This window comes from Conger conger, chromosome 2, assembly GCF_963514075.1.
Source record: "Conger conger chromosome 2, fConCon1.1, whole genome shotgun sequence".
Classification (NCBI taxonomy): Eukaryota; Metazoa; Chordata; class Actinopteri; order Anguilliformes; family Congridae; genus Conger; species Conger conger.
Window position 1 is genome coordinate 73,442,055 of NC_083761.1, and position 23,630 is coordinate 73,465,684.

At 49.1% G+C, this 23,630-nt stretch overlaps 1 protein-coding gene across 1 annotated transcript in view; it reads left to right on the forward strand.

The window, feature by feature from the left end:
• The window catches only part of LOC133122901 (cytoplasmic phosphatidylinositol transfer protein 1-like), an 85,715-nt gene that overhangs the window by 60,595 nt on the left and 1,490 nt on the right, over positions 1–23,630 (forward strand). Inside the window, exons 3-8 of the mRNA XM_061233173.1 lie at positions 4,138–4,226; positions 6,389–6,396; positions 13,265–13,336; positions 18,446–18,541; positions 19,939–20,094; positions 20,815–20,878. Of these exons, the coding sequence (XP_061089157.1) occupies positions 4,138–4,226; positions 6,389–6,396; positions 13,265–13,336; positions 18,446–18,541; positions 19,939–20,094; positions 20,815–20,878 (485 nt within the window). The remainder of the gene's footprint in view (positions 1–4,137; positions 4,227–6,388; positions 6,397–13,264; positions 13,337–18,445; positions 18,542–19,938; positions 20,095–20,814; positions 20,879–23,630) is intronic.

Genomic DNA, 23,630 nt, shown 5'->3' on the forward strand with positions numbered 1-23,630 from the left:
TTAAACCATTTGGCTTTACCAAGAAGTGAAACGAACATTGTCTTGGGTGTACTTCTTTGAAACACACATTATCGTGGGTGTAGTTCATTGAAAAATAGATTATAATGGGCGTAGCTCCTTGAAACACACCTTATTGTGGGTGTAGCTCATTGAAACATACATCATCGTGGGTGTAGTTAATTAATGAATACATTACAATGGGCGTAGCTCATTGAAACACAAATTATAGTGGGTGTATCTCATTCAAACATACATCAGACTGGGTGCAAAACATGGTCAGTTCATTCGGACGTTAATACAATACCATTTCCACCCCCTCCATTTAGGACTAATCTGATTGCTGGCAGCTAATAGCAGCTAGCGACATCAGTTTGATATGCAGTAGACTGCATTAGGTAAATATAATTGACCCTTCACTGTGGTTCAGTAATTCCACTCATCCAAAGGCCCCACACTCTCTGACTCTTCCGACCTCCACATTCTAATCACTATGACAGATTATGCAGTACTTATACATAAATAATACATAAAGTGCACACACTTGTTTTGTTTATGTTAATACAGCTGTCATTGTCTATTCGAAATGGCGAACATGAGCTTTGACTGTGGACCTTCAGGCAAATAGCCAGCTGTGCGCTAACTGCACACAGTGTTGGTGCTATGTTCAGTACAATGAGTACAGGGTTGAGTACAAGTTCGGCAACCATCTGTCATTGTATAGAAACTGCACACTGTGTTAGCGCTATGTTCAATGCACTGAGAATGGGGGGAAAGTTTGGCAGCCCTCTGTAGCTGAATAGAGACTGCACACTGTATTAGCGCGATGTCTAGTGCACTGAGGATGGGGGGAACGTTTGGTAGCCGTCTGTAGCTGTATAGAAACTGCACACGGTGTTAGCGCTATGTTCAGTGCGCTGAGGATGGGGGAAAGTTTGGCAGCCATCTGTCAGGGTAACAGCCCAGATGGATCCCCTTCCCACTGCATCTCATTCTCACCCAGGGAGGCCCTGCGTTCACTCACATTTACACAGCCATGGCTCCTGCTCAGCCTCGCACCCGGATGAGACCGACACACACACACTTTTCTCTGGGGCAGGCACACACCTCGAGCTGCTTTTGGGTCTGGGGTAGTGACACTGTGTTAGAGCTGCTTTTGGGTCTGGGGTAGTGACACTGTGTTAGAGCTGCTTTTGGGTCTGGGGTAGTGACACTGTGTTAGAGCTGCTTTTGGGTCTGGGGTAGTGAGGGCGGCCTGTAGCGTAGTGTTTAAGGTACATGAATGACTGGGACACGCAAGGTCGGTGGTTCTAATCCCAGTGTAGCCACAATAAGATCCGCACAGCCGTTGGGCCCTTGAGCAAGGCCCTTAACCCTGCATTGCTCCAGGGGAGGATTGTCTCCTGCTTAGTCTAATCAACTGTACGTCACTCTGGATAAGAGCGTCTGCCAAATGACAATAATGTAATGTAATGTAGTGACACACTACTGGTGCTTGCCCTCTGTTATAAATTATCATGCACACTTGCTCCCCCTCTAATATACACTACATACTTATAGGAGCTTCCTCTCTAATATACACTACATACTTATAGGAGCTTCCTCTCTAATGTACACTACATACTTATAGGAGCTCCCTCTCTAATGTACACTACATACTTATAGGAGCTTCCTCTCTAATGTACACTACATACTTATAGGAGCTTCCTCTCTAATGTACACTACATACTTACAGAAGCTTCCGCTCCGATTTAAACTACATGCTTACAGGAGCTTCCTCTCTAATGTACACTACATGCTCACAGACACACTGGCTGGTCGCAGCAGGTGCTTGGTTAAGTACAGAATCTTAGTGCAGGTGGTTGTCTGCGGAAACAGAAGTTTGGGCCACCTGCTTCTCAGCGATAGGGATGAATCCTCCAGGATTGGAGGAGTTTGGTGGAGTTTGTGATCCAGCACACCTTGGGCTCATTACCGCCCTCAGCTTCGCCTTCCGGGGGGTGGCCGGCATAATCCTGAGCCCCTCCGACCTCTCTGCGAAATTCAGGAGCAGAGCGGTGTTATTTTTTTAACATTTAGGCTGCTCTCCTGGACGAAGGGCAGTTTGCCTGTGATCAGCTTTCATTGGGCACCGGTGCTCCGCTTGATAGTCCATCATCCAGTATGCACCTGTGTTGGAAAATCTATTGAACCTTACCTTTGTATGTGTGCGTATGTGTGTGTGTGTGTGTGCGTGTGTGTGAGTGCATGCATATAAAAATACATACACACCTCCTAAACATAGAATACACAAAAATGTCAACACATATAAATGTTTAAGCAAATACATTGCTTGCCAACGTCTGCATTTCTTCTTGTGTGTGTGTGTGTGTGTACGTGTGTGGGCCCGCACACGAGCATGTGTGTGCATGTGTGCGTCTGTTTGTGTGCGCGTGGGAGTAACAGCAAATATTAAAACACCAAATACATGCCCCAAGCGTTTTATTGGTCAAGGAATACATTCTTTTCTGCACCATTTTATCGTTTCTTTTTTCCTCAATCTTTTTCCGTGGTCGTGATCGTGTATATCTGTCTGACTATGAAGCAAACAAGGCTATTAAAAACCTGTGGCAGCTGAAGTTGCCTGGGGCCAACTTTGTAAAGGGAGTCCAATTTGGCATGAAAACTGTGAATTTTCAAAGACTGCTGCCGCCCACCGTGGCTGTTGCTGTGAGAAATTCTGGGCGAGATGAAGGCTGTGTGGAGCCTGAGAGGAACTAAAAAAAAGAATCCTCCGCAGACATGAAAGTGCTCTTAGATTTAGTCTCTCATTTGATTTCCATTTTTTTTTTTTTTTTTTCAAACTAAAGACCAGGGAAACCTTTTAATATTTCCACTTCAGAGTCATCTAACTGAAAATATATATTTTTTTATCAATTATTACATTTCTTATGAGCAGACATAGTACTCTACTTTTGAGAGTATAACCGAGCTGAAGTTTTAAGGCAAAGGAAAGAACAGACTTGTCACGACGGCTGTTTCATCCGCTGTCTGCTTCAGATGTTCCCCTCGTTTCTGGAGCTGCTGCAGCAAGAAGAACAATGGCAGGAACACCTATAATCCAGCCGTGGGCCATTTCCGTATGAGAGAAAAACATGAGAGGCTCGTCCTCCCGCTGAGAGCAGACCTGCAGCTCATTCTCCTACTCGGGGGGGCAATTTGCATCGATATTAAATGTCTGCTGCTCAATCTGGTCGAATTATGCTCAATTTAGGGACCCTGTTGTATGCATAAAAAATGTGGTTCATCATCTGAGAGGCTCTGTGATGTGTCCAAGAAGCCAAGACCGTGACCTGGGCGTGTTCAGGCCAAGCCGGCGACCTTTCTGTCCACCCTCGACTACAGCCTAACCGACTCATATGTCAAATCCCTTCTGAGTGTTCAAGCTGTTAAAATGCTTATATAAGACGGAATCGCGGTCTCTCTCTCTCTCCCTCTGTCTCTCTCTCTTTCTCTCTCTGTCTCTCTATCTCTCTCTCTCTCTCTCTCTCCCTTTCCCCCTCCCTCCCTCCTGAACCTGTTACCCCTTTTCATTCTACTGGGGGCTTTACTGAGCCGGAATACAATCCCGAATCTTCCCAGGCAATGTAAGGAGTCTGGGAGCTGCCAGAGCACTGCTATACTCACAGGGCATGGTGACACATATCCTCTGGTGACTGCGCCACTGAAGTAAACAAGCAGAATGTGCACTCTCAGAAATACAGTGACAGCGGAGGGACACTTCTGTTCTTCAAGGGTCAAATTTCCCAAATGTACAGTACACTGAATGTACAGTAATGTTCTCTTCGGGAACAAATTAGTATATTTTCCAAGCAAAAAAATTGATAATTTTCCAAGCAAAAAAAAGGTGGAAATGAATTCTATATTGCTGCTTGCTGCCTAGGTACAATTGTATGTACTGAAAGGATACAGCCCCAGTGACAAGCATTTGTACGTTTAAGGCACTTTTTGTGCCTTTATTCCTGAGAGTGCGGCAGTCTTGGCAGGGTGCGTTGTGTGAGTTTTTCATCCAGCCTGGCCCCCCCCCCGCAGGTTGCTGTGTCAGCACTGTCTCCCGCCTGAAGCTGTCTCTGAAACGATCGCCCTCTGAATGTCTTTCAGCAAACTGCCCAGCTGGGCCAGAGCAGTGGTCCCCAAAATCTTCTACGTGACGGAGAAGGCCTGGAACTACTACCCCTACACCATCACAGGTGAGACCCCACCCTGAGTGGGGGGTAGAAGACTCAGACACAGTGTGGGAAAAGGCAATGTTCATTAAAAGCAACAAAAAAAACTCCATAATGTGTGGTACAAAGACCCATTTTGTCTTGATTTGCCTCTGATTTGCCACAATTTTATATTTGGAATCACACAGTTAATGTGATTAGAGTGCACATTCTCAGATTTTATTAAAGTCTATTTTTAAATTCAGGTGCCCTGAAACGGGGGAACTATGTATAAACACTGCTGCAATGTGCACGTTAACCACATGTGAATAAATTTTATTACAGATCTCAAATTGTGGAGCGCAGAGGCAAATAAATAAATGATGGGTCTTTTGTCCCAAACATTACGGAGGGCACTCTACATTACTTCCTATGTGTGGCTGGGCAATCTGAGCTGAAATGTGAGTGTTTGGCGATATGGAGCCGTCGTGATTAGCTTGAACGACATCCGTGGGAGATTAGATTTGACGCACTTATCTGGGCCTGGGGGATCAATGGGAGGCTGGGACGGGAATGTGGCCCGGGCCAGCGCAGTCATTTCCTGGGCTTGCTCCACACTGTGCTCTGTCAAAGCCCGGGCCCCGCTCAGTGCAGGGGGAGGTGTGAGGCTGTGAGCGGAGTCGGGCGATAATTGCGTTGCTCCTGCTGCAGTGCGCTGTTTCTCCTCGCCACCTGCCTGGCCGGTCGATGCCTCAGGCCCCACATCTGTATCTGTTATCTGGGCATTAGGAGCCCCTCAGGCCACACATCTGTATCTGTTATCTGGGCATTAGGAGCCCCTCAGGCCCCACATCTGTATCTGTTATCTGGGCATTAGGAGCCCCTCAGGCCACACATCTGTATCTGTTATCTGGGCATTAGGAGCCCCTCGGGCCCCACATCTGTATCTGTTATCTGGGCAGTAGGAGCCCCTCAGGCCCCACATCTGTATCTGTTATCTGGGCATTAGGAGCCCCTCAGGCCCCACATCTGTATCTGTTATCTGGGCATTAGAAGTCCCTCAGGCCCCACATCTGTATCTGTTATCTGGGCAGTAGGAGCCCCTCAGGCCCCACATCTGTCTCTGTTATCTGGGCAGTAGGAGCCCCTCAGGCCCCACATCTGTATCTGTTATCTGGGAAGTAGGAGCCCCTCAGGCCCCACATCTGTATCTGTTATCTGGGCATTAGGAGCCCCTCAGGCCCCACATCTGTATCTGTTATCTGGGCAGTAGGAGCCCCTCAGGCCCCACATCTGTATCTGTTATCTGGGCATTAGGAGCCCCTCAGGCCCCACATCTGTATCTGTATCTGTTATCTGGGCATTAGGAGCCCCTCAGGCCCCACATCTGTATCTGTTATCTGGGCATTAGGAGCCCCTCAGGCCCCACATCTGTATCTGTTATCTGGGCATTAGGAGCCCCTCAGGCCCCACATCTGTATCTGTTATCTGGGCATTAGGAGCCCCTCAGGCCCCACATCTGTATCTGTTATCTGGGCATTAGGAGCCCCTCAGGCCCCACATCTGTATCTGTTATCTGGGCAGTAGGAGCCCCTCAGGCCCCACATCTGTATCTGTTATCTGGGCAGTAGGAGCCCCTCAGGCCCCACATCTGTATCTGTTATCTGGGCAGTAGGAGCCCCTCAGGCCCCACATCTGTATCTGTTATCTGGGCAGTAGGAGCCCCTCAGGCCACACATCTGTATCTGTTATCTGGGCAGTAGGAGCCCCTCAGGCCCCACATCTGTATCTGTTATCTGGGCAGTAGGAGCCCCTCAGGCCACACATCTGTATCTGTTATCTGGGCAGTAGGAGCCCCTCAGGCCACACATCTGTATCTGTTATCTGGGCAGTAGGAGCCCCTCCAGTGGCACTGCCGTTGCTGGCTCTGCTGAGCGCTGGTCGCTCATTAACTGCGCCCCCATTAACGGCCTGAGTGCAGGAGCCATGAAGTGATGTGCCTTCGTTCAGCGCTGGGGGCAGGAGAGACATTCTTCTACGAGAGCAAACATTTTGCCCTCAGTTAAAAGAACAGATGTGAAGAGTTTGTGGGTCAGGCTGGGGTTTTGTGTGTTGTGTTTGTGTCTGTCATGCACTCATCACTGATTGGTCGGTTTTGTTTTCTCTCCTTTATCGTGCTGCCTCCCCATCCAATGGTACAATTCAAGAGTACACAGTGAGTATATTTTTATATGGACTTTTGGTCACACTTTACAATAAGGCTCATGAACTAATGTAGTTGTTAGCATGAATTAATGATGGACAAATACATTAATTAAGCATAATTTGTTAATGTATTTGTTAACGACTAACTAATATATTTGTTACATGCCATTTACACATTGGCTAAGCATAGGATGAACGTATAATTAGTTAACCATTCACAAATATATTAACTGACTTTTTCATTCCAAAATGAATTGGCAATAACTAAGTGTTGTTGTTAACATGAATTAATGATGTACATGAACAGATTAACTTCTCAGTAGTAGTCAGTTAACAACTACATTAGTTGCCCATTCATTGAACCTTATTGTACTGTAACTGGACTTGAATTCACCTGTATATGAGATTCAAGAGTACACAGTGAGTATGTTTTCATACCAGCTTTTATTGATCTCAGCGGTGCCAGGAGGCCGGCATACAATGTCGGCGAAAAACTTGTGTAACAAAAACACGCAGGGGAAGGAAAAGCCAGGTAGCATGAGAGGTAGATTCTTCATCCATTTCACGCTCCTCTCTGGTGTAAGTGTTTGCAGAATGAGGGCCTGACAGGGAGGAGAGGGGAGCAGCAGCAGTCATTGCTCCCCTGGCTCTGCTGATAAAAGCTGCTTTTTCAGATGAAAGGTCCGGTGGACTCAAGGTGTTGTTTGCTGCTGTGCAGGATAGCAACACTCCACACAACAATCCCTGTTGCGAACTGCGCTTTTCTGAAAGGGCCAGACAACACAACAATCCCTGTTGCTTACTGCGCTTTTCTGTAAGGCCCAGACAACACAACTATCCCTGTTGCAAACTGCGCTTTTCTGAAAGGGCCAGACAACACAACTATCCCTGTTGCAAACTGCGCTTTTCTGAAAGGGCCAGACAACACAACAATCCCTGTTGCGAACTGCACTTTTCTGAAAGGCCCAGACAACACAACTATCCCTGTTGCTTACTGCGCTTTTCTGTAAGGCCCAGACAACACAACTATCCCTGTTGCAAACAGCGCTTTTCTGTAAGGCCCAGAAAACACAACTATCCCTGTTGCTTACTGCGCTTTCCTGTAAGGCCCAGACAACACAACCATCCCTGTTGCTTCCTGCTAAGGCTACTGCTGAATTTCCACTCTGTGTTTTATGACTGTCTTATGTGGATTCTGTCTAATGTGTCCACTTTGTTGACAGACCATAACTTCTATTAATACAGGTTTAAATACTGCCTGTGTGTGTGTGTGTGTGTGTGTGTGTGTGTGTGTGTGTGCGTCCATGGCATCACTGCTTATACAATGGCTACAATTAATACGTATATATACATTTTAACATACAATTATATAAGGGTGGTCTGTAGCGTAGTGCTTAAGGTAAATGACTGGGACAGGCAAGGTCGGTGGTTCTAATCCCGGTGTAGCCACAATAAGATCCGTACAGCTGTTGGGCCCTTGAGCAAGGCGCTTAAACCCTGCATTGCTCCTGGAGAGGATTGTCTAATCAACTGTACGTTGCTCTGGATAAGAGCATCTGCCAAATGCCATTAATGTAATGTAATGTATGCATATGGTGCAATTAAATACGTTCTCATACAGCATCTCATGCAACCATTCCGGGGCACTCTTAATATGTAAGAAATATGATAAAAATGAAATCAGCTCAAACTGACTGCAAAAAAACTACATAAATTGCAGATTATCTTCTCGCCATGGAAGACCGTGGATAATGAAGTGAGGTTCCGCTTCACCGTAAAATGGCGGAAGAACAATGAGTTCTTTAGCGATGCGGACACATTAAGCTGCCTTAATCAGCTCAATCCGAGGAATTAATGGAATAATTAAATTAATATTTAACTTTGAAATTGTCCAGACAGAGAGCTCATTTAGACATCCTCACGCCATTTCAAGTGAACCAGAAGGTCCCTTAGATAAGCACACCGTTCTAAATTTAGTCGGGGACTCTCTTGCCGCTGGAACCGCGTTAATGTTTTATGTGGACGTTTTGGCCCGTAGGCTTGTGCTCTCTGGCCTTCTGCTGCGCCGATTTGCGAAGGGGGCGGCGTCATTTCTGGCCCTCGGCCGTGCGAGGTCCGTGCGTGAAAGCAGTCTCCCGGGCCACAGTTAATTCGCTCTGACGTTCTGTGACCGCCCGTGAGGGAATGAATCAAACGAAGACGCCATCTTCAGGAGCTGTTGTGACAGGCGAGCGGCTGGGAGCTGACCTGTGAATAATCCCCGGCCCCAAAAAGCCAAGCTGTTTCGGCACGTGCGCGCCGGCCGTGAGCCGTTGTTATTCGCTGGAAAACGCAAAAGTACTGCCCTTTTTGAAATTACGTGTACAGAAGTCCAGTTAGTCCCTCCCCAATCACTCCCTACACCCCAGCAAGACCGCTCCGGTCTGCCAGCTCTGGACGCCTTGTGGCTCCCTCACTACGAGCACCTGGCGGCCGAGCTGCATGTTCACGGCTGTTTTCCTCAGTGGTGGAATGACTTGCCTACCACTCTCAGGACAGCAGAATCCCTTCCCCCTATTTTGAGGCAGACTAAAAACACACCTTTTCAAACTGTACCTTAGTCCTCCCTCCTGATTCCCCCCGCCCCCTCCCCCTTTTCCGATATCCCTCTTGTCTAACCCAAAAAAATAAATAAAATATGATGCTGCACTTACAATGACTATTTTTGTTTAGAACAGCCCTTCATGTGTATTTTACGAGTTATGGATGTGATCTTTAACTTGTGGAAGAACCTATGCACTTGTAAGTGGCCTTGGATTAAAAGCGTCTGCCAAATGACTAAAATGTAAAACGCTTTCAAGGCGAGGAACAGAGCCCGTCCTTTTCTGTAAAAAAACCGGAGGGCCTCACCGCTCCCTTACCTCACCCGTGATGAGCGAGGCTAACGTGCTAACGGCGCGTGTTTTCTGCTGGGACGGCCGCTGCGACGGACACACCTGCGGCCGGAGGGAGGAGTGAGTCAGCGGAAAGGAAAAGCGCTCGCACAGCGGTCGCGCTCGCTGTTGCTCGCCCCACCGCTGCGTTCGAAGCGCGAGCGGGAAGACGGTCCATATTGACGCTCCCCGAGGGGCCCTCCTCGACCCCAGCCGGCCCATCTGTGTCCCACCCCTCCCAAAATAACACCGTGCAGTCAGGGAACAGGGCCCGCTCGCAGCTTCTGCTGTCAAACGGCGGCCTCCAGCAATGGAGTGACGTTTCTGTTCTTCGAGGATCGACTCTCCCAAATGTACCCTGTGAGTACAGTAATGTTCTCTCTGGGTACGAATTCAGTTTTCAAGCAAGGCCAGGGTTACGGTTTTATTTACCTGTAGTGCACTGCCCCGGAGACAAGCGTTTGTACCTCTTTAGGCACTTTTCAAACCTTTGTCTCTGAGAGTGGAGACTATGCAAGGCTGGAAAACACCGTCCAATATACTACTGTTGAATGGATCTTATGCTACAGCTGTATTGCAGATTAAAAGGACACCTGTTTGGTCCAGCCAGTGAAAATATTGTATGCAAAGAGAGGGAGAGAGGCTTGGTTCGGCAGTGCAGCTCTCAGATGTGGGGGTCGTCTTCTTTGTTCAAACACAACAGCCACCGCATTTACATCCCCTCCACTGCGCTCCAGAATCAACACGGGCCAGAGATAATCACAGACTCGGTCTTCATGGCACGTGCGTTGCTCACTCAACTTCCGCCGCGAGTTCTCCTCATTTTCGATTTTGAGGTTCGTCTTCTTTATTTTGGGTTCGCAGCGGATCAGTATGCGTGAGGTCTGAACCCCCCCTCCCCCTCCCTCTCCCTCATAGCTCTTGTGATCAGAGGTTTAATCCGAGTGAAATGAGGCCTCAGCCTTCATAATCACTTGGGTTATTCGCAGTAAAAACACTCCATTGATGAAAGAGAAGCCCCGTTACAGTGTGGGGACGAGCAGCTCACCAGGCTCTCCATCAACACAACAGATGCCTCTCTCTCTGCCCAGTGCCAGCAGTGTGGAGACAATGGCTTACATTGCGCTAGAAAAGCCGAAGATTAATTCATGACTTTCGCTTTTTTTCCACTCTATTTCTCATGCAGATACACACATAATCCCACACACATGCGCACATATGTACAGACTCTCTCTTTTGGTTCTCACACACACGTACACACGCACGCTCACACACAGACACACACGCACACACATGCACAAGAGAGCACAAACCCATTCTACTCTACCTGTCAATCCCACAAATCAGCATGAAGTTCCAGAGCGCTGCCTGAGCTGAGAGAATTAATGGCGATTAATTACAGATATGCACTCTACCCACCCCCACTCTACTGTATCATAGAGCCCCACTCTACTGCCTCACCCCCTCTCTACTGTATCATAGAGCCCCACTCTACTGCCTCACCCCCTCTCTACTGTATCATAGAGCCCCACTCTACTGCCTCACCCCCTCTCCACTGTATCATAGAGCCCCACTCTACTGCCTCACCCCCTCTCTACTGTATCATAGAGCCCCACTCTACTGCCCCACTTTACTGCCTCACCCCCTCTCTACTGTATCATAGAGCCCCACTCTACTGCCTCACCCCCTCTCTACTGTATCATAGAGCCCCACTCTACTGCCTCACCCCCTCTCTACTCTATCATAGAGCCCCACTCTACTGCCTCACCCCCTCTCTACTGTATCATAGAGCCCCACTCTACTGCCTCACCCCCTCTCTACTGTATCATAGAGCCCCACTCTACTGCCTCACCCCCTCTCTACTGTATCATAGAGCCCCACTCTACTGCCTCACCCCCTCTCCACTGTATCATAGAGCCCCACTCTACTGCCTCACCCCCTCTCTACTGTATCATAGAGCCCCACTCTACTGCCTCACCCCCTCTCTACTGTATCATAGAGCCCCACTCTACTGCCTCACCCCCTCTCTACTGTATCATAGAGCCCCACTCTACTGCCTCACCCCCTCTCTACTGTATCATAGAGCCCCACTCTACTGCCTCACCCCCTCTCTACTGTATCATAGAGCCCCACTCTACTGCCTCACCCCCTCTCTACTGTATCATAGAGCCCCACTCTACTGCCTCACCCCCTCTCTACTGTATCATAGAGCCCCACTCTACTGCCTCACCCCCTCTCTACTGTATCATAGAGCCCCACTCTACTGCCTCACCCCCTCTCTACTGTATCATAGAGCCCCACTCTACTGCCTCACCCCCTCTCTACTGTATCATAGAGCCCCACTCTACTGCCTCACCCCCTCTCTACTGTATCATAGAGCCCCACTCTACTGCCCCACTTTACTGCCTCACCCCCACTCTACTGTATCATAGAGCCCCACTCTACTGCCCCACTTTACTGCCTCAGCCCCACTCTACTGTATCATAGAGCCCCACTCTACTGCCCCAGAGCCCCATTCTACTGCCCCAGCCCCAATCTACTGTCTCATAGAGCCCCACTCTACTGCCCCACCCCCACTCTACTGCCCCAGAGCCCCACTCTACTGTCTCATAGATCCCCACTCTACTGCCCCACAGCCCCACTCTACTGCCTCACCCCCACTCTACTGTCTCATAGATCCCCACTCTACTGCCCCACAGCCCCACTCTACTGCCTCACCCCCACTCGACTGTATCATAGAGCCCCACTCTACTGCCTCACCCACACTCTACTGTCTCATAGATCCCCACTCTACCTCCCCACAGCCCCACTCTACTGCCTCACCCCCACTCTATTGCCCCAGAGCCCCACTCCACTGCCCCACCCCCACTCTACTGCCCCAGAGCCCCACTCTACTGTCTCATAGAGCCCCACTCTACTGCCCCACCCCCACTCTACTGACTCATAGAGCCCCACTCTACTGCCCCAGAGCCCCACTGTCTTCACACCTGACTCCCAGATACAGGGAGGGTGGAAAACCAGCCGTTCTCATCCCTTGAGGATTGTGCGCTGCTGAGCCCTGCTTTAAACCTGTGGGATGGAAAAAGAGTGATATTATGAATGCAGAAGACAGCAGACACAATGGTTCTGCACAGTAAATATGTATTTCAGCTCCTCAGTCTCTCTAGAGCTGCATTAAGCCCCCCCGTGTGGTTTAGCTCCTCTGTCCTTTATCTCCGTGTCAACTAACCGTGACGGAGTGATCAATACCTCCCATCCCGGCTGAACCCTGGAACCAGAGCTCTGACACTGCCACACAAGAGTGTCTTATGACTGTATATCAGTGTGTGTGTGTGTGTGTGTGTGTGTATGTATATGTGTGTGTGTGTGTGTGTGTGTGTGTGTGTCACCTTCTCATAAGTATGTTGATGCATTCCAATGGATTCTCAATACCCAAGAGACTCCCAGAAGTCATCAAACACACCTCAGGACAGTAGTGGATGTTTAGGCAGCACTGGGCGTATGCTGTTCTATAACGTCCTATGCTGTGCTGCCCAGCCGCGTTGACACCATTGCGATGTTGAAGGGTTAAACCCAGCGGTGGCTGGCAGAGGCGGCGGTGTGCTCTTGGTGATATAGCGGCCCTCGGGGGGCTGTGCGTTCTCTGTAAGGGACAGGAGAGGTGCCTGGAGCAGAGACGGATTTACCGCCAGGTGCAGCGGGCGCTGTTCACCTCCCCGCGTCGAGTCCTGCTGACTCTGCAGGGTCACATTTCATAGCTGCCAAAATCCGGGATGATTTACCTCCCCCCCCCTCCACTGCCTCCAGGACGAGCGCAGAGAGGGCGCGGGACCCTCTTATTAAATCAGGAGATTGGGCAAACGCAATTAAAGAGCCTGTTCCTTTCCGAGTGGAACTCATATTCTTTGTAAGTGTGCGTAATTGAAAATGTGCCCTCTTCTAATGAAGTCTTCTTTGTCTTTCCAGTGCTCCTTCTTGCCGAAGTTCTCTATTCATATAGAAACAAAATACGAGGACAACAAAGGCTCAAATGACAATGTGAGTATATGGCACGAGTGTGGGAATGTATTGTATGCATCTGTGTGTGTGTGTGTTTGTGTGTATATGTGGGTATCTGTGTTTCTGTGTGCCTCTGTGTGTGTGCATGGATTTCTGTATGTATGTATGTTTGTGTGTGTGTGCATGTGTGCATGTGGGTATGTGTGTTTCTGTGTGTGTGTGTGTGTGTGTGTGTATGTTTGTATGTATGTATGTATGTGTGTGTGTGTGTGTGTGTGTGTGTGTGCATGTGGGTATGTGTGTTTCTGTGTGTGTGTGTGTGTGTGTGTGTATGTTTGTATGTATGTATGTATGTGTGTGTGTGTGTGTGTGTGTGTGTGTGTGCATGTGTGTATGTGGGTATGTGTGTTTGTGTGTGTGTGTGTGTGTGTATTTTTGTGTGTGTTCCTGGGCCTGAATTATCTCTAGTTCGGTCCCACAATGGTGAAATGACCTCCCCACTATAATCAGGACAACAGTCACTGGAACCACACCCTTTTAAAAGGCATCTAAACTCACCTGCTGTTTGGAATGCTTTCATGGCTTGACTAGCCCCACCTATGCTACATGGAAAAGTATACATTATCCTGAGTCATTTGCTACCTATTATGACACTAATGTTATGCTGTAGGTTTATGTACTTAGTCCTTGTAAGTTATGTATTAACAGCAACTATCAGCTTTGACCCGAACAACATGGTTTTGTGGCCAAAAGCTTTCTGTGTCACTCTGGATAAGAGCTTGTGCTCAGTGCCTAAATGCAAATATACAGTGTGTGTGTGTGTGTGTGTGTCTGTCTGTCTGTCTGTCTGTCTGTTAGTCTTATGTCAGACCTATGGAAGGTTTTGGCACACACAAATACTCAAACCTTAAGGAAAGTAAAGTACAGCTTTATACATTATCCTCTCAGACACCTCTTTACAATCACCTGCTCTCCCTCTCTCTCCTCTCTCCCCCCCTCTCTCTCTCCCTCTCTCTCCTCTCTCCCTCCCTCTCACTCTCCCTCTCTCTCCTCTCTCCCTCCCTCTCACTCTCTCTCTCCCTCCCTCTCTCACTCTCTCTCTCCCTCCCTCTCTCTCTCTTTCTCTCACTTCCGCCTTCTCTTGCCTGCTCATTGTTTCAGTAAAGATTGAGGTTGTCACAGCCTCTGCCACTCCCCTCCCTAATGTTCAATAGGCATAAATGTATGCCCACTAACAGCAAAATTGCTCATTGTTCCGAGCAAAATCTCATTTGTGTTCAGCACCCTCCATCCCCAGCCCCGGTTCCTCTCCTGGCAGTGCTGCACACACACACACACATGCACACACACGCACGCACGAGTTTCAGAACTCTTTGTTCCCTCACGTTTTGCATACTGCTGCCTCCTCCGCTAAGCCAAAAAAAGCCCAAAACACACAGCAGCTCAGACATCCTCAGAATCCCAGCATTAGATCAACGGCTAGACACGGCACGGCAATATCTTCATCTCTGCAATAAACCCCCTTTTCCCACCGCCTGTGATTTCTGCTCATTCATGTTCTGCGGCTGAGTTATGAATGATCTGCAGGGCACCCTCCCTCACCGCGCGGTATCTAACGCTCGCATCTCTGGGGAAAGCGGGCGTGAATCTCTCGGAGAAGGAGTTTAAGATGGCCGGGAGTGCTCCGGTTCTCCCGAGACGGCACACAGCGGAGACAGCCGTGGGAAATTTGAGTTTCTCCCTCTTTGTGCTGCAGCGTTACGGCACCGTCCCCCCTCTGCAGCCGCAGGAGCCCGGCGGGCCACGCCCTGAGGACACGGCACTCAGAGTTACAGTGCTGAGGCTGTCCTTCACCTGCACCGCTTCCAGTCATAATGATCATCATCATAATCATAACCATCATAATAAGCATAATATCAATCATAATCACAATAATAAGCATAATCACAATAATAAGCATAATATCAATCATAATCACAATAATAATCACAATCGCAATAATAATAATAATAATATTAATCATCATCATAATCAAAATAATACCTTTTGAGACACTTTACAATACGGTGACATGAATTGACATTAAATAATGTAGTTAGTAATTAATTAATTAATTATGTACTAACACATTAATTAAGCATGAAAATTACTTTTGATTAGTTAATTTATTTTTAAACTACTAACTAATGTGTTAGTTGCATGAATATTTATACATTAGCAAACTATAGGATACATTTATAATTAGTTAACAACTAATAAATGGTTTTTTTTTTTTCATTATGAATTGGCAACGAATATAGTTGCTGGCATGAATTAATGATGCGCACATACATAAACAAAGCTGTACAGATTAACTCAGTTGTTAGTTAATAATTACATTCGTTAATGGCAGTTCATTTAACCTTATTGTAAAGAGCTTTTATGGAGCTTTTTCCATATGGTGGAATGTGTGCCCAGATGAGCAGTCTGTCTGAGGGTGTGGGCAGCCCCCTGCTCCAGGCCTGGAGGAGAGGCTGCGTATGGAGACCTGCTCCAGGCCTGGAGGAGAGGCTGCGTATGGAGACCTGCTCCAGGCCTGGAGGAGAGGCTGCGTATGGAGACCTGCTCCAGGCCTGGAGGAGAGGCTGCGTATGGAGACCTGCTCCAGGCCTGGAGGAGAGGCTGCGTATGGAGACCTGCTCCAGGCCTGGAGGAGAGGCTGCGTATGGAGACCTGCTCCAGGCCTGGAGGAGAGGCTGTGTATGGAGACCTGCTCCAGGCCTGGAGGAGAGGCTGCGTATGGAGACCTGCTCCAGGCCTGGAGGAGAGGCTGTGTATGGAGACCTGCTCCAGGCCTGGAGGAGAGGCTGTGTAGGGACTCCTGAGGAAAGCCACTCAGCTGACTGTGGCTCTGGGCCAGGGAGTGTAACAGTATCTCTGAACGTGCCGAACCAATGTCTGATGGCGAGGGAGGTCTGCCTGGAATCCTCCACGAAACTCGTTCATGTCCTGGTTATGTTTTCACGTGCTGCGTTAGCCTGGCCCCGCCCCCACGGTCAGCCGGTCCTCAGCACACTTCAGTGAGCGCTACCGCAGCTTGTGGGTCTGTCATCTGTGTGCTGCGGATGAAACATTCAGCCATTCAGCCAGTCTGAAACATTCAGCCCTGTCCTGCAGTGCGTGGCCCGTGTGGAGTGAGCTCTCTCTCAGTCTGCACACGCTCACCTCCGCCACCCCCGCTCCTGCAAATTATCACCTGACATTTACGTCTCCTTTTCTGCACACAAATGACTAATTACTGGGGTCTTCATCCCCCTGAACCGCGGAGAAACATCCACAGACATACACGCCTCTGTATTATTAAGCCTGACTTGCTCTTTCTTCAGCTCAAATCTCCGAAGGCACTAATGACAATGATTATGTTTCTCTATTATTCTGCCTTATATTATTCAAAGCTGTTCATACATCACAAGGGATGAGTGCTTCTGACCGTGAGCTGAAAGCATGCCATTTTTCTGCATTTAACGTTTTTGACAGACTGAATGAATGGATGAACGAATTAATTCATGAAGAAATACAGTACACGTATGCATTTAAAATGGAAAAAGTGTTCCTCGGCGGAAAAGGAGCTGCTGCCGTGAATGAATGGCCTAGAAAGTGTCAGTGAGACTCAGAGGCACAGACGAGTCACAGTGTGGAGCGGCTCTTTCACCTGAGATCCCCCCTGATGCAGCGAGCCGCTCGCACAGCCACCGGGGGGAGTACACAGGCTGCAGGGATAAGATTGCACGGGTTAGCCGGGGCACGAGCTACGTCACATGAGCCCAGAGGTCCCCCTGGTGGCCAGGAAGGGAACTGCGCCTGACCGCGTGCCAGGTCTTCGCAGATTTTCATGCCGTTATTAAAATTCAACTCGATGTTTAAACAATTTACCTCAAGGTGTGACACTCTTTGCCCCTAACTGCTATCTGCTGGCACTGGGTATGCAGCAAATTACAAATATGTTTATTTTGATCATATTAGCATGTGGCCTTTTATATTCGATTCTTTTTTTGGTTTTATGATGAAACAAAGACGGTATCCTAATTATATCCCCACTGTCACTGTAATTTCATTAGACTTCGCCTGGACTCTGGTGCTGTTTCGCAATAAGACGCGCAAACCTGGCGGAAAGTCGGCGCTCCGCGCTGTCGTCCCGTGATGCCAGGATGCCAGGTCCCGTGTGCTTAAAGCCTGCTGGCCTTCACGGTGGTCGCTCGCGTCTGTGCAGCGTTACCTCTCGGGGCTGTGCAGGCCGGTACATTTACATTTACATTTTAGTCATTTGGCAGACGCTTTTAATCCAAAGCGACTTACAAGTGCATAGGTTCTACCATAAGTCAAAGCGTCACATCCAGAATCTAGCAAAATACACATGAAATGCTGTTCTAAACATAGTTGTCATCAAAAGTGCATTTTTTTTTTTTTTTGGGGGGGGGGGTTAGACAAGGATAGGGATATCAGAAAGGAGGGGCAGGGGAAATCAGGAGGGAGGACTAAGGTAGAGTTTGAAAAGGTGGGTTTTGAGTCTGCGTCGAAATAGGGGGAGGGATTCTGCTGTTCTGACAGTGGTAGGCAAGTCATTCCACCACTGAGGAACCAGAACGGAAAACAGGCGTGAACGTGCAGCTTGACCGCCAGGTGCACGTAGAGAGGGAACCGTAAGGCGACCAGAGCTGGCAGACCGGAGTGGTCTAGCTGGCGAGTAGGGAGTGATCAGGGATTGTATGTAAGGTGGGGCAGTCCCCTTAGCAGCCTGAAGTGTGCAGGCCGGTAGTTTCCGGAACGTCCCTGTGACTTTCGCCTGTTACCCACCTGCGGGCACGGCCAGTGAGGGCTGTCACAGACAGTACACTCGAGTGCGTGAGAGAAGCGGTTTGTCCAGTCCAGTCCAGGGCAGGGTTGCGGGATGGAGTGCTGTGAGGACAGACGGTAATGGCCTGCCCTAGGCGTCAGGATCAGAGCTGTGATCCTGCGTAATCTCAGAGGAAGAGCTGATAATGGCCGGGGAGGCTGCGACGGCTCAGTACGGGAGCAGGGTCTGTGCGCGATAGCGCTTTCTCCCGCGCCGCCCCGGGCGCTTTTCCGGTGCGTAACCCGCTGGAACTCTTCCCCTCTTCTCTGCCGCAGATCTTCGACAGCGAGGCCAAGGACATCGAGCGGGAGGTGTGCTTCGTCGACGTGGCCTACGATGAGATCCCCGAGCGGTACTACAAGGAGTCGGAGGTATAGAGCGCACGGCCGACGGAGGAGGCGGGGGGGAGAGGGCGGGGGGAGCTGGGGGGAAGGAATTCTGCCAGTCGGATTCTCCCGGGGGGAATGATGGATGTGCAGTGTTGCAATCCCCTCCATTCTCAAGCACACCGTCCGCATATTCAACGGAAAATGTTGTCACTGTAGAATAGAAAAAAGAAACTCAATGCAACAACTTCGTACTGCCAAAAACAGCACGTGAATTAGCGTTTGTTCGACGTTGCGGTGCCAGGCCTTCGCTCTGTAGACTCACACACCTGGGCCTCTCTCAGGGGAAGGCTGTTACTCTCCGATCTCGCCTCGCACTCCACCCTCCCCCCCCCTCTCCAGGGTCATCTCAGTGCGATGGCACACAGACAGCGCTGTAATTAAATATGACACCGTAATTAAGAAGCCCACTCAGACTCTTCTGCAGTAAAATTCCACTGAAAGATGTCCTCATGGAGCAGGGCTATCACTCCCACCCCCTGCCCCTGGGCTGCCCTGTCTCCTGTCCTTGTGTGTGTGTGTGTGTGCGTGTGTGTGTGTGACGCTGAAATCCCAGAATGCATTTCTTCAACTAATAATAATAATAAAAATAATAATAATTCCTTGCATTTCTATAGCGTTTTCTCACCGGCCGACTCGACTCACAGCGCTTAACAGTGATAAGGGGGGAAGCTCGCCTTCTTGGGCTCAGTGTAAAATGTTTATTTCCACTCTGTACCCTGATGGATCAGTGTAAAAAGGAGCACTGAAGCATTCAAGGAGCTCTTGATTAGGTTTCAGTCGCTCCCTTAGGTTTTACTGGCTCTCAGATAGTAATGAGATGCGCAAGATATAACACCGGCCCCTCTGGGTATGCGCACGGGGAAGAGGTATAATCTGCGCTGTGCTTTTCCCCCAATTACCTCGCTCCGTGTGATGTGCCAGCACTCACTGAAACGGTCTGAGAACCAAATCAGCGCTGAAGTATGGTGCCTGTCCTCAAGGCCTGTGTTCTGGTGATATTGAGCTTTTAAAATGCGATGGGCTGTGCAATTTGATTAAAAAGGGAGTGTGTGATTAGTCTTCTACTCTTATCACTTACAGCTTATTATTATTCACAGTGATTCAGATAGGCCTCAAAAATTCTCATGGCCAAAGAAAATGGTTCGTTTTTTTTAACGCCGGTGGTGGTTCTTTTGTTTGGCATTGTTCAAGGCACCATCTGTTGTACACTTTGACTAGAATTTTCTGGTAAATGCCGGATTTGTACGTCGAAAATTGCTTCTCAATTTGAGCCAAAATGCATTAGGGAGTAATGCCGGCAAACATTTGTCCGAGAGGAAGTGAAAGGCGGCCCTATTGCTCTGAGGCAGATCCCTCTCACTCGCTGTGTGTTCCCTCAGGACCTGCGGTACTTTAAGTCGGAGAAGACGTCGCGGGGCCTGCTGCAGGAGGGCTGGCGTGACACACAGGACCCCATCATGTGCTCCTACAAGCTGGTGACCGTCAAGTTCGAGGTGTGGGGTCTGCAGACGCGCGTGGAACAGTTTGTGCACAAGGTTAGCGTCATACCTCTTCACCCGCCATTACGGCTCGTCCCGCTCCCACCCTCTGCCTCTTCACCCGCCATTATGGCTCTACGGCTCGTCCTGCCTCCACCCTCTGCCTCTTCACCCGCCATTACGGCTCTACAGCTCATCCTGCCTCCACCCTCTGCCTCTTCAACCGCCATTACGGCTCTACGGCTCGTCCTGCCTCCACCCTCTGCCTCTTCAACCGCCATTACGGCTCTACGGCTCGTCCTGCCTCCACCCTCTGCCTCTTCATCCGCCATTACGGCTCTACGGCTCATCCTGCCTCCACCCTCTGCCTCTTCACCCGCCATTACGGCTCTTCCCCTTGCCGACACAGAGCCGCCAGCAAGGGCTCATGACTCACCCTCAAACACTCGCAGGGCCCGAATCCTGCGGCTCTGTACACTGCTGTTGTTATTGTTGTTGAAGGTTGAAGGTTGCAGACCTGGGTCAAAATACGTAACTGTTTTGTGTTCAAATTATTTTCTACTCTTTACTCATGTACTGCTTGTCTGGTGTATTGGGAGCCAATGAACCCCGCCTTCTGGTCCTCTTAGGTTGGCTCAATTGCACCAGGCAAGATCAATGGGGCACAGAAAAGTATTTGAATCGGAAACAGTGACGTCCGTATTTGCCCCAGGTGTGGCAGGCAGGCGGGCAGCAGCGGCTCTGAGCACTAACAGCCCTCTCCGTCTCCGTCCGCAGGTGGTGAGGGACGTTCTGCTCCTGGGGCACAGGCAGGCCTTCGCCTGGGTGGACGAGTGGATCGGTAGGTCCCAGGACTCGTGACACAGACCCGCTCAGTCACAGATAGACTGCTCAGTCACAGATAGACCCGCTCAGTCACAGATAGACCTCTCAGTCACAGATAGACTTCTCAGTCACAGATAGACCTCTCAGTCACAGATAGACCGCTCAGTCACAGATAGACTGCTCAGTCACAGATAGACCGCTCAGTCACAAATAGACCGCTCAGTCACAGATAGACCGCTCAGTCACAGATAGACCCTCTCAGTCACAGATAGACCTCTCAGTCACAGATAGATTTCTCAGTCACAGATAGACCGCTCAGTCACAGATAGACCGCTCAGTCACAGATAGACCGCTCAGTGACAGATAGACCGCTCAGTCACAGGTAGACCCAGCTCTCAGGGCCATCCCAGGGCGGAGGTTATTCTGCGCTACAGGTCGAGCAGGTCTCGGGTCTTCACTTCCTCCGTTTCCTCAGAGACCTTCGGAGCGTAGCTCGGGAATCGAGGGCTTCCTCCAGTCATCGCCGTCGCAGAGCGTAGCTTCACGACACCTGCGTGCCTTCGCCGAGAGCCCTCCGCAGTCACCCGACTGCACAAAACTTTACCGTCAAGCCATTTTACCCTATTTCTAAGTTCTCCTCATGAACTGGCAGAGGATCAATGCTGGCACACAGGCCTGCCAGTCACGTGTAATAGAATATTACCAGCGCTCCCTTTTAATCAAAACGCAATATCCCGCCAAGTCCCAGCTGACAGGAAAGAATAAGAGGAGAGATATGAAGTGATGGAAAAGGCAATAAATTCTATCTGGTATTTACTGTGACTCCTCTAGTTTAGTTTTAATAAGCTGCTCCCATAAGATCATCTATCAAGGCAAATGTCACTTTCTTGTGCTCTGAAAAAAAGCACAAGTATTTTACTGATTTTTTTGGAGCATTTAATTGCCGTAAGCGTTTTTCAACAGGACTGGACTGTCGCTGATATATATTTTTTGTTAAAAGAAAAGAAAACATACTTAATTTTTCAGAATTTCATTCTTATGCTTGTTGTGAACCTACCACTGAGTCAGCTTGCCATAAAACCGGAGTGGGGAAAAGCTTTTACCAGCAATAAGCTCTCCCTGAAAGCTGGGAGTCTGTTTCTTTAGTATCAGTGGGAATGTGATTTATTGCTAATAGACGATGATGCTTGATGTGTTTTTCTTAATGTGACCAGTTCCAACTGCCGCTGCATCAAAGTGATTGATTCTGCTTTTACTAACAACGCCCTTAAAGCCATAATCACACTGGGATACAAAACGGATCTGTCCCTGTAAGATGAAACAGTACATACACAACGCATCGATGCACCATTCTCTCTCTCTCTTTCTCTCTCTTTCTCTCTCTCTGTCTCTCAGTCTCTCTCTCACTCACTCTCTCACACTGTCACTCTGTCTCTCTCTCTTTCTCTCTCTCTTTCACATCATGGTGGAGAGAGGGAAAAGTATGAAATGATAAAACCATGACGTTATACAGCCTTGCCATCAACATCAGGTAGAATTTAAATTATTCAATATGAAGAAAAAAAAAATTTCTTCATACATTTGTTTGTAAGGATGCGTTGTAATACTCCCATTTTAACAGAGGAATATGTTTAGTGTTAAAACTAATTTTTATTTCTATTCACATTCACAGAAAAAGTTTCATTATATTAATTCATGAATTTGTAGACACATCATCCATGTTAAATTAGTTATTTTGTCAAACATGTGGAGTGTCTGTTGCACTTGAAACCACTTGCCCTTGGGCACAGTTAGACAAAAATCATTAAATTATAAGCAGTGTGTGTGTGAGGGAGATGAGAATTCGCAGAAATCCGGGAGTCTCGGCTTAATTGCACAGATCCATTCTGTATCCCGGTGCTGTCTAAGTGCTGTCGCTCTGCCCCAGAGGCGTAATCAATAAAGCCAGGTTCCCATTAAGAGGTGGCAGCTGAGAGCCACAGCGTGAATGCCACTTCTCACCACAGGCACGCAACCTACGCCGGCCCTTTAAATCTGCCCCTCGCTCCACTGCCTCTGCCTGGACTCCTGTCCCCTGGAGAGGCGTGCTGTCCGCTGTCTGCCCACAATATCCCCACCCCCTCCCTCAGTATCCCCACCCCCGCCCTCGATATACCCACCCCCTCCCTCAATACCCCCCCCCCTCCAAATAGCCCCACCCCCTCCCCCAATATCCCCTCCTCCCAATATCCCCACCCCCTCCCTCAATATCCCTCCCCTCCCAATATCCCCACCCCCTCCCTCAATATCCCCCCCTCCCAATATCCCCACCCCCTCCCCCAATATCCCCACCCCCTCCCTCAATATCCATACCCCCTCCCTCAGTATCCCCACCCCCTCTCCAAATATCCCCTCCCCCAATATCCACACCCCCCTCCCCCACCTCCAACTCACCTCGTCTCCTACGCCACCCAAAGACTCCTCCTCCACCCCCGGATGGCAGGCAGGCAGAAGACAACAGTTTTCACTGGGCGCCAGACCTGGGTCAAAAATGTTTAGTGGATTCCAATACCCTTTACTGGGCTTGTCTGGTGTATTTGAACCAAAGAAATACGCTCAAAAAGTATAAACCCTACATGTTGGTCCTCTTGTTTGGTTCAGCTGCAACAGGCAAGATCAGTTGAGCACAGAAAAGTATTTGGATCCAACACAATTACGTATTTCACCCAGGTCTGCTGGGCACACTGTACCGTGGCATTCCGGATTAGTACAAAAACAAAACAAGTGCC